Source organism: Pecten maximus, chromosome 17, assembly GCF_902652985.1.
Source record: "Pecten maximus chromosome 17, xPecMax1.1, whole genome shotgun sequence".
Lineage (NCBI taxonomy): Eukaryota > Metazoa > Mollusca > Bivalvia > Pectinida > Pectinidae > Pecten > Pecten maximus.
The window spans coordinates 19,608,470-19,619,593 of NC_047031.1; the positions used below are offsets into that span (position 1 = coordinate 19,608,470).

General features: G+C 34.5%; 1 protein-coding gene and 1 non-coding gene across 2 annotated transcripts in view; one reads left to right on the top strand and one right to left on the bottom strand.

Moving 5' to 3' along the window:
* The window catches only part of LOC117315885 (WD repeat-containing protein 49-like), a gene marked incomplete at its 5' end in the record, with an annotated part of 74,785 nt that extends 64,268 nt beyond the window's left edge, over positions 1-10,517 (top strand). The window contains 4 exon segments of the mRNA XM_033870296.1: positions 3,562-3,679; positions 5,764-5,790; positions 8,236-8,339; positions 9,475-10,517. Coding sequence (XP_033726187.1) covers positions 3,562-3,679; positions 5,764-5,790; positions 8,236-8,339; positions 9,475-9,663 — 438 coding nt within the window.
* Positions 414-485, bottom strand: Trnap-agg. Its single transcript has one exon. It is a non-coding gene; the product is annotated as a tRNA-Pro (tRNA).
* Positions 10,518-11,124: the final 607 nt, after the last annotated feature.

Genomic DNA, 11,124 nt, shown 5'->3' on the forward strand with positions numbered 1-11,124 from the left:
TTTTATTTATTCTATATACTTACATAAGAATAAACATATTTCAAAATTATTGTAAACATCGAACGCGGCAGAACATTTAAAATCATTTCATTTTGCAATATTTATCACTAAAATAGCCTGACAGACTAAAAAGAAGTAGGAACTTTTGGTTGAACACATCGCCATCTTGTTTGCTGATGTGCCTGTGTTTCCGAACCCTCCGAACTCTAGATGGACGCTCTACCACTGAGCTACCTGCAGTCGCCGATGATCGACCTAGTCCAGTTCCGCTACATTCCTCCCTCATTTTTTCAAGTCTTCGCCCCGAAGACCACAAGTTCGGATATCACCTTTCTAAGCATACTCCCAATGCTTTAAACAAGGGTTAAAAGGCAAGCTGGCCAATTATGTAACAGGAGAAGGAGATAATGTAGCGGCCAGACCGGGGTTCGAACCCGGGACCTTCTGAAACCTAGACAGATACTCTACCACTGAGCTACCTGGTCATTGATGATCGACCCAGTCCAGTTCCGCTACACATGTATAGACCTGTCATCCAATTAAAAAGAATTGTAGTGGAAACTGCACATTCTTATGAACAAATAAAAAGCTGGTAATCGATCATGTAGATAAATATCTGGAGTTGCCTCCTATGTTTCTAGCAAGTACGGTATATCTTTTAGTTTCTTTTCTTTTCTTTACTTTTCATTGAAAATCTCAAACAGAGATTTCAAATGTCACATGAATTAACCGACTGTAATCCGTTTTACACCTGTATATGATATGTATATACAGTTTACCTGCGGTGATTCAGTAAATAGCCTGCAGCACTTGTGTTGGGTTTACAGTGTCAAGTATCCACACCTTAACATGTCAGGTGATAATATATTTCAAGCTATACTTTCTTACCGATTGGTTTATACGAAAACAATTTATTTCAGCAAAGTTGTATTAAAAATTAACTTTTTCTCCATTAGTTGTTAATGGTGTAGAACTTAGACTAATAAAGATATACATATATTGGTTTATTGAGTGTGTATTGTAATATTAAATCATTTTCATCTATATTAATCATACTTAAAAAGCGCTTAGAATTGTATACAGTACATATGTATAAACAAAACAAAAATCTGCTTAATAATAAATCTAAAATTTTGTTTTATTTTATTTCACATCAGAAGAATTTGTGTTTTTTTTCTGAAGCTAACCACACATTGATACACAGATCAACTTCCCTCTGTACATTAGTTAGTACATGTTTAAAACAGCCAATCCTTAACTGTCGGAGGAAAAGTTATATGTTATAATGTTTTGTTCTAATTTGATTTACAACAAGGAATACCACAGTGTTCTCAGTAAACAATATCATTAATTATATAAAAGTTGCATTAATTTTTAGTTAAGTTTGCTTTGCCTGGCTATACTCATCGTGAGCGTTTCAGAATTTTTTTTACTTCCTTGAGGGAAATCAGTGCACTGAGAAAATACTTCCTGATAGTCAGAGATATGAAAGTATCATGTTCATTTTTTCCCACTTGAAAATATAGAAGAGTGCAGATCGAAAACAATGATTAAAACTTTATTTTCTTTCAAAAGCTAGATATAGTTAAAATGTTTCAAATGAAGCCGCTGATGAATTTCCCTCCCTGAGAAAACATTAATTGTTGGACATTGTTTTTGGCTGTTCCATCTACCTCCTGTTGCTATTGCTATAGGTCTGTGCCATCATGTATTTTAGCATTAAACTGTATTCTGTTCCGTGTTATGGTCCTATAACACGGAACAGGATTGCAGACAAAATGAATAATGCGCGTTAGCGCATTATGATTATTTGTCTGCAATCCTGTTCCGTGTTATAGGACCATAACACAGAACAGAATGCGGTTTAATGCTTATATTTACATTTTTCATATTTGTAACATTCGTGTTTTGGTTTGCAAGTAACTTTTTAATTCAAATTTTTCGATGTCTCTTCAACAAGTAGAACAGCCGACGGAATTGCCCACGGAACTTCCTCTCGTGACTTTCCCTGCACAAAAAATGTAGTGCGTGGACAAAGAAACACAAAGACGCTGATATAATTTCAAAAATTTAATCAATCAATATTTGCAATTCACATTTTATGTTATTTTTTGTCTTTAGATAAGAAATATCTGGCAGCGCGTACTTTTCGTTACAAAAACACTAGTTGGCGCGGAGGGGACTACCGATTCGGTAGTTAGCTATACCCGTGCATATCACAACGCCCGTGTTATGAGGCAATAACACGGAACTGGCATTGGTAGTGTTATATAGTGACAATGCAAAGCGAATGTAAATATATGATTGTATTGTATGTCTACACTTATTATATGTCAATTGGTTTGTATAAAATACAACTTGTTTGATTTTTTGGCTGTTATTGATCCAGATTATTGAGTTAAGGTATATATAATCTGGATTTATTACAATGAGTGGTAAGATTTTAATAAAATTAATTGGAATTGAAGCTAATGCAACTATTTTGTTATATAACAGACCATATGCCGGAAAGTGTAAATCTTTAGCTTCGTGTATTTTTGTAATGTTACCAAACCAAAAAGTAGATGATTTTATATTTGACCAATATATTCATTGGTTGTTTACTAGCAATTGAGAGAATTTAAACATTAACAACCATAAATGCTTTGTTTGTGTTCATTATTAAAAATATTAATAACAAAGCTTGGCTAAAACATGTAATAAATGTAAATTTTCTACAAAAAGGTAAATCTGTGCTAAAGTTAGTAAAAGGATAATGAACGATAAACAACTGATTTCAAGATTCCGGTTCTAATTAATGATTTATAAGTGAAACCGATTCCAATCACTACAGTGTTAAGTATTCTGAAACATATTTAATGAAGTAATATATGGAATGAAAAACCTATGTTGGTCTGGTTCTATATGATTCTCTGAAGAACTCTTCTGTTTTTGGAGATACACTTAGAGCACTACATGAAGGGCCTTAACAGATTTGATGTGTAACCTGACATTGGTTTATTTACATACTCAAAGGATTAACATGCTACATAACTGACAAAGACTAATTAAGATTGATTGAAATCAAGACAACGCTGTTGCATGTTTTTATACAATACCAAAAGTTATATATATTTTACCCTTTATTGTAAATTGTAAATAAGTTGTGATTTTCTTTTCCAGTTATATATTTTCAGTCTAGCATGGATAAATAATGAATTCCCTTAGAAATTTTATTGTTCTCTGCCCCTATATATTAAGTTTCAGTATTATCTCTAGGATATCTATAGCTTTGTTTGTATTGATTACATATATATATATAATTTTGGTGTCGTTTTTGCATTTTTTAAGCAGCTGTGTTATTTTCTTGACAACAGAATGACCAAAGCAATAACAATGACCAGCTGGCAAACAAATTATGGGACTGGTCGGTGTCCGAGTTTGAAATTTGCGATGGTTCAAACCAAAGACACGTACACCACTGTTAAATGCTACATACTCACAGTACCTGATCATTTAAATGTAATGTTTCCAAATAATTTGTAAAACAAAAATAATGTGAGTATTTCTTTTTCTTTTCAGGCATTGGAGACCCAGATTTTATTGGACTTTGATCCTCCATCAAAACCAGACGTCGTTACCATGACGCAGACTGCGAGTCACCCGATTAATATTCCTAAACTTCCAGCACTTGTTGACAGTAAGTATGACTTTTATCTCAGTCCATAGTCCAAGCCTTTGTCATGGGGGTGATGTCTGTTGTCATGGGGTGATGTCTGTTGTCATGGGGTGATGTCTGTTGTCATGGGGGGGATATATGTTGCTAGGGGTGATGTATGTTGTCATGGGGTGATGTCTGTTACCATGGGGTGATGTCTGTTGTCATGGGGGGATGTCTGTTGTCATAGGGTGATGTATGCTGTCATGGGGTGATGTCTGTTGTCATGGGGGGATATCTGTTGTCATGGGGTGATGTATGTTACCATGGGGTGGTGTCTGTTGTCATGGGGGGATATCTGTTGTCATGGGGGTGATGTCTGTTGTCATGGGGGGGATATATGTTGCTAGGGGTGATGTATGTTGCCATAGGGTGATGTATGCTGTCATGGGGTGATGTCTGTTGCCAGTGGGGGATATATGTTGCCATGGGGGGATGTCTGTTGCCATGGGGTGATGTCTGTTGTCATGGGGTGATGTCTGTTGTCATGGGGTGATATCTGTTGTCATGGGGTGATATTTGTTGCCGTGGGGTGATAATTGTTGCCATGGGGTGATGTCTGTTGCCAAAGGGTGATGTCTGTTGTCATGGGGTGATGTTTGTTGCCATGGGGTAATGTCTGTTACCATGGGGTGATATCTGTTGCCATGGGGTGATGTCTGTTGCCATGGGGTAATGTTTGTTGCCATGGGGTGATGTCTGTTACCATGGGGTAATGTCTGTTGCCATAGGGTGGTGTCTGTTGTCCATAATCTGTCCACCATTTGTAGATTTTTCTTCAAAATTCTACTGAAGAATACCTCAATGAATTTTTTCTCTGGCTTTGCATTTGAACTTTGCAGATGTGATTGACCTGCCACATGACGGAAGTTATGCGTATTACCTTCCAGGAAAATATTTTTCAAACAACTTTACTTTTTCTGTATGATACTTACAGGGAATCATTTGTCTCGTACATAAATCTTACACTGTTTAAAAAGTTCTTTTAAGATTTCTATGATTTGTAAACTACAGCTAACCGAAGTATCTTTTCCCTTCCTTGCCATTTGGGAGTAATTTTTTTTGCAAAATGAAAATGTTTGAATTCTTCACATATATATCTCAACACCTATAGATCACATCCAAGGTTATGTCGGTGAAGTCAAACACCCAAGAAATTCTTATTAGTGTCATTTGGAGAAAAGGACATGATTTTTTAATTTATAGTCCATTTGTGGCAGTAGGGCAAAATATAGTAGGGTCTAAAATAGTGATAAACCCTTTTCTCCTGTTTGCATAAAGGGATTTTGACAAAATTTGGATGAGGGAGACTTAATTTTATATTTTAATGGTGGGTCTGAACCGTCTGTGGAGACAGAGGTACAGGAAATAGAGGAACACCTTTTAAATCCTTCCTTTAGATTAAATTTATTAGTTCCCTAACCGTAAAACCAGGGAGACTATAGGTTTCCTCCCTGTCCATCAGTCCAACCACTCAGTTTCTGTTCTTTTCTCAGCAATGCTTCAAGGTATGTTGATGAAAGTTGGTACTGTAACTTCAGTATGAGTAGTATAGCTACAGATCAAGTCCGAGTTTCAGGGTTTTTTGGTCAAGGTCAAGGTCACTTTTACTATTTTTAGCAGGGGCTAGTAGGGGACATGTATTGCTTTAGCAATACTCTCAGAATGCTTGTTTAAAAGGGGATGTTACTCATATATGGTCTGCAGTATAATCCTTGTCTGAATTCAGTTTGTCATCACCAAAAGTCTGATACATTAGTTCTCAGTCATAAGTGATTTCCATAATACAGGTTTGATGGAACTCATTTGCTATATTTTAAAATCGCTTCTTTATTTCATTGGTTCTGGTACAATTGCCATATTTTGTGAACATTTTTAAGAAAATTTCAAATTTTAACGAAAGAAATTATCCACATATACAGATGTTATATATAATTTTTATTCATTGATTTTCTGATGTGACTTAACTGTGCTGTCTCAAATCTGACACAAGTTAGTGCTGTCAGTTTTTTAAGTGTGAATATGCTGATATATCCTTTTTAATTTTAATATAATTTTGCCTTTAGGAAGACATATCTTTAAAAGATCGGTTTGTAAGGAAAAATTTTAATCTTTTTATTCTGTCTCTGACTATTTATTCTGAAAAAAAAACTGTTTTCTGTCTATCATTCCTTTTTTCCTTTAAAGTCTGATAAGATATATATTATAATGGTACATTGTCAGAAATCAGAGGTGACACTTAATGTTCACTTCAGAGAGTGTGGGCAGTGGTTTATTTACAGATTATTACAGTATTGAATCCTAAAGTAAATCAATAGTACTCGGACAATTGTTTAGAATTCATTCATGAGGACAAGAATTTAAGTATTATATTTAGAGGATAAGTTAGTATAAACGAGTTCAATAATTTGATATGCCACGAGTGTTTTCAAGAGTGTAGGATTCTATTTATCACATAACTACTATTGAAGAGAATTCAAGCAAAAAAATTTTCATTTTGATATACCATGGCATTAAGACAAGCGAAATCTGGGTCAGATTGGACGTTTCTGTCTACCCATACAGTACAGCTATGTGATGTCACATATTTGTTATGACGACGTGTCTTACGATAGTTATGACATGTCCGTTTGAAACGCCAGAACAGGCCAGTTATGTGATATATAATGCCAGTTTTATTGCTCAGACTCTCAATGTTAAGATTATTTATATATACATATCTGGCCTGGATTTAGTAAAAGGGTATATACATCAGTTTTCTCTGCTATAATATTAATATCGCTCAGATATTTTATCTTGTTTGCGCTTCAGACTTATTTATTTTTGGCGTGCAATACTGATGAACTTGATTTATTACTTAGTTTTTAATTACTTGATTTATTCTTGTAATGCTGATTATCTTAATTCATTGCTTATTTATTTATTAATTGATTTATTGCATTTTTTATTAATGAAATTTTTATCTTTCTTTCAATATACTCTTACCAGTTTTTTTCTCAATAATTCCATACAATAAATTTAACCTTTTTCGCTTTTGCATCTAAAATGATATCATTTAATCAAGTTTTTGCTTATGATGATAATCTATAATATTTTGTCATTGGCATTGCTTTTGTAACATAGTAATCAATATAAAGTCAATGTATAAAACAAAAGGCCCTCAAGCCTTAACGGTCACCTGAGTTTTGATATATTTTGGCAGATTTTATTCCAGTGACTTGAATTTGAGATCAATGCCCCAGCATGCAAAGGCCCAATATCAGGTTACTGGGCCTCATACTTAATGAGAAGACGTCATTTAAAGATTTTAGCATATTTGACCCCTGTGACCTCGAAAAAGGTCCAGGTCATTCATTTGAACAATCTTGATAGCCCTTCACCCCATCATGCTTTATGCCAAATTTCAGGTCTCTAGGCCTCTGCTTAATGAGAAGAAGTCTGTTAAAGATTTAAGCATTTGTGACCCCTGTGACCTTGAATAAAGGTCAAGGTCATTCATTTGAACAATCTTGATAGCCCTTCATCCCATCATGCTTTATGCCAAATATTAGGTCTATGGGCCTCTTGGTTATTGTGAAGAAGTCAAAAATATAAATTGTTTACAAATGGATGACCCACAACAGACAAAAGACAATTAGAATAGGTCATTAGAGACTTTGTCTCAGGTGACCTAATAAATTTCACCTGAAAAAGCAGTCCACATCCCATAGTGATAACATTACCAAAGATCATATAGGTACTTGTTCACTGACAGGCAAAAAGGCCGCAATAGTGGATGATAAACCCATCATATAGGTCTTGTATAATTCAACTTTTTGGATATCGAGGTCTAACACTTTCATTTCTAATTTTAGCATGCAAACATAATCAATTGTAAAGATGTCTACCAGTCATTGTGTCTCTGTGGCATAAGAACAAAATGTGAAGTTTGACCTGCTAATGATACAAGTCGAAATGCTTGCTGTAATAATACTTTACTGTATACCTCTGCTCTCTTTTTGAGGACATGACATTATCTTGACTTAACTTTAGATTCATTGACATGACATTAAAGTTTGTAAGCAACTTGCCTTTAATTCATGTTGACAGATATTAAAGCAACAAATATCACACTATCCAAAGCTTTATGTCCAATATTACCTAATAATTAGGTGCCATTTTGACTGTATGATCACATGAACAGACGGATCAGCCAAATCTCAAAAATCTTGAGGAAAAAACTAGCAAGTTGTAAGCCAAAATGGCATTGGCTTAGATATTGGAGGGAATTGCGAAATACCAGAATTCAGGCTCTCCTTCTGAAAGGCAATAAATGACTTGAAAACAAGGGAGATAATGTTTCATGCCAGGGAGTATGACATGAGTATGGACATTGGTCGTCGATGAAGTGGAAAACAATTTTCTGAAACATCTGATGTTATTCTCTCATTGTATGTTTTGTTAAAATCAATGATGGTATGACATACATGTATAACTGTTATACATTAATCAGGCAGTATGTGCTATATATAAATCCTGTATCAATATTTCCATTACAGCTCTGAAACAGCCTGTTCCAGAGAAAGAAATCTTCCCAAAATACATTTTGGATTTTGAGGCCAAAATGAAGAGCTACCACAAGATGCAGCTTAATCAACAACTGGTAAAAATACTTTTTTTTTTTTAAGTCAAATTAAAGCAACTTTGATTGCCGGACTTAGATAAAGTTGATAATCTTGAGGTTTTAAAGTAAAACCAATTTTCATGAGGTACTAATTACCATAACTTTAGTATGCATATTCATCACTTACACCCATCTTTGTATCCCCAAAAAACAAGATTCAAAAATCCCGCCCTCCCTGTCACGTGACCTGTATCTTAATGCTAACGCAACAGAGTGATCTCCCTTCCTCAAAAAATCTTTATGGAGCCACAGGGGCAGCCAGGATAATGAGTTAAGGGGAGGAATAAAAGGGTGGGGCTCCATAAAGTTATGGTAAGTATTACCTCATGAAAATTTTACTTTAAAAACTGGTAAAAATGGTGTTTTTTTAAGTCAAGGCAACTTTGATTTCCAGACTTATATAAAGTTGATAATCTGGGATATCATTATTAGGCAATGCCTTCTTGGCCTGATCTGACCAACCATTATGTCTAACTTTTACAACTCAATGCCATCTTAGTAGAAACATCCAAGTTATGTTTAAATGAATTGCTATTTTACTTTATTTCGTACTGTTTTACGGCCCATTGACAGTCATTTAGGGTCAAACAACACTGTAAAAAGATGTTTATAAAACTAAAAACACCAAACAGTTTAAAAAAAAATGCAAATTATTAAAAATTTGATTGCTATATGAAAATATCCATTTGTAATTTTAATTAAAAGTATAAAAAACAGTGTGATCAAAAGGGTTTTCAGTGATTAAAAAGTAATGCATGTAGATAAACATATCTGAAGAAGAGACTGTATCTTATTTCATTGAAGTAACATTACACTTGTTTAAAAGCTTCACACTCTAGCATGGTTTGTAAAAAAACATTTGATATTTAGATACTACTTGTATTAAAGTTGATCAGACTAGTAACAGTGAAGTGGAACTCTCACTAAAGGGCATGCAGCGGTACATTTGATTTGCCAGAGGGCTGACAAACAAATCTAACATAGATTACCATAAACGTACCATAATAGTTATAATAACCATAAATTTAGACCGATCTCATGTTAATATCTGCAAGTGTGAATGTTAGGTCCATATATTTGTACTTATTGCCAATGACTTTATTTGTTTCCACAGGGTGGTGGGTTGAAGGGCAAGCTTGGTGTCGGAGGTGCAGGGCGGACAAGTCTACAGAACATTGGGCTTCAGCTAGGGCAGCATGCCTTGAAGTCGCCACCTAAAGCTCTGAACAAATCACTCAAGGTTCCGGGTAGCCGGAAACCTGGATCACGGAGAACCTCTGTTTCCATCTCAGAAATGTCCTAGTCAAATGACTGTTACAAACAATTGCTGATTTATCAAAGTGGCATTCAATTTTACTGTGAAATCTGATGGCTAAGATTATCTAGTGACTGTCTGATGTGTGTATAGATATCGGCTTATATTGTCAATGGAAGATTTATGACTGAAACAGTCGTGGGATTGTCTTCTCACAGGGATTTACCGCTGAATTGGCCAAAATATTTTCCGTCCAAGGTGCAAGAACTATGAAATGACATCATTATTAAAATCTTATACAGCTGTTTGACTTTAAGTGCCTATTCTTACTGTATTACAAAAGCATTACTGTATGTATTTGCACATGTACCAAAAATGGAGATAAATATTGCAATATGTTGATAAGAGTAAATCCAATTCTCAATATTTTTACATTGCACTCCTTATGTATTTTCTCTTTCTATTACTTGGTCTTTCATCTGACATGTGCAAAAAGGTCAAGAATTGCAATATTTCAATCTCGTGTCCTTTTGTACAATCAAGGCCTGCATTGCTGACCTGGACCAAAACACTACAAGCCTGAAATGTGTTACACATTCGGGCCTCATGTGCCTCTTGATTTTGTATGTCTGTGATAAAAAGAAAATGTATGTGATAATAATTTCATTGTAGATTTAATTTCGTTATTTTGCCATAATTTATATACATTTGAGTATGCATTGTACCATGATAAAGTACAATTCTACATTCCTTTCATCGTTGATTTTTAAATTATTGATATGTTGTATCAACTGAATATATTGCGTGTGTGATGTTGTTAACTATATATATTTCTAATATTAAATTCAAGAACACCGAGCTGCTGATATTACATTATTGCAAATAAAAAAACTGACACCCGATATTTGTATATTGGTTGTAAATTAGAACATGCTTCTGCATTTTGTTTACGGTTTTGGTCAGAATTTCAATTCAATCTCTTATTCAACGTTTTGATTCATATCATCAATGCAGTATACCCCCGAAGTGTCAATTTTCCTATGTCTGTAGGCAGGATTTGGCTAATTTCATATAATATAATTTTTTTTATCTTAATTAACAAGGGTTGGGGATAGAGTGGGAATTAGTGTAGATAGGGGGTATTATATCAGTCATCCAGGCAACAGTGCTTAGTTTGAGGCAAGCAAATGAAACTAAAAATGATTGTTTTACATTTTAACTGTGTTGAAACCTGTTTTTACGGATAATTATTAAGGGCTGTTCAAGGAAAAAATATATCGGCCGGGGGAAGGCACTAATAAATTACATGTGGACGTGGGGTGGGTTCAAATTAAAATCATGTCTATGGGTCAGTGGGGTTTGAAATAAATTGATTCTGTTGTTGGGTTTATTTGATGTGTTTGTACCTTTTTTTACATAGAATTTGCTTCTATACCAGGGTACCATTCACAAAATAGTGGATACGTTAGAGGGTCATCAAAATTTTAAATTGCTTCTATAGGTGGGTCT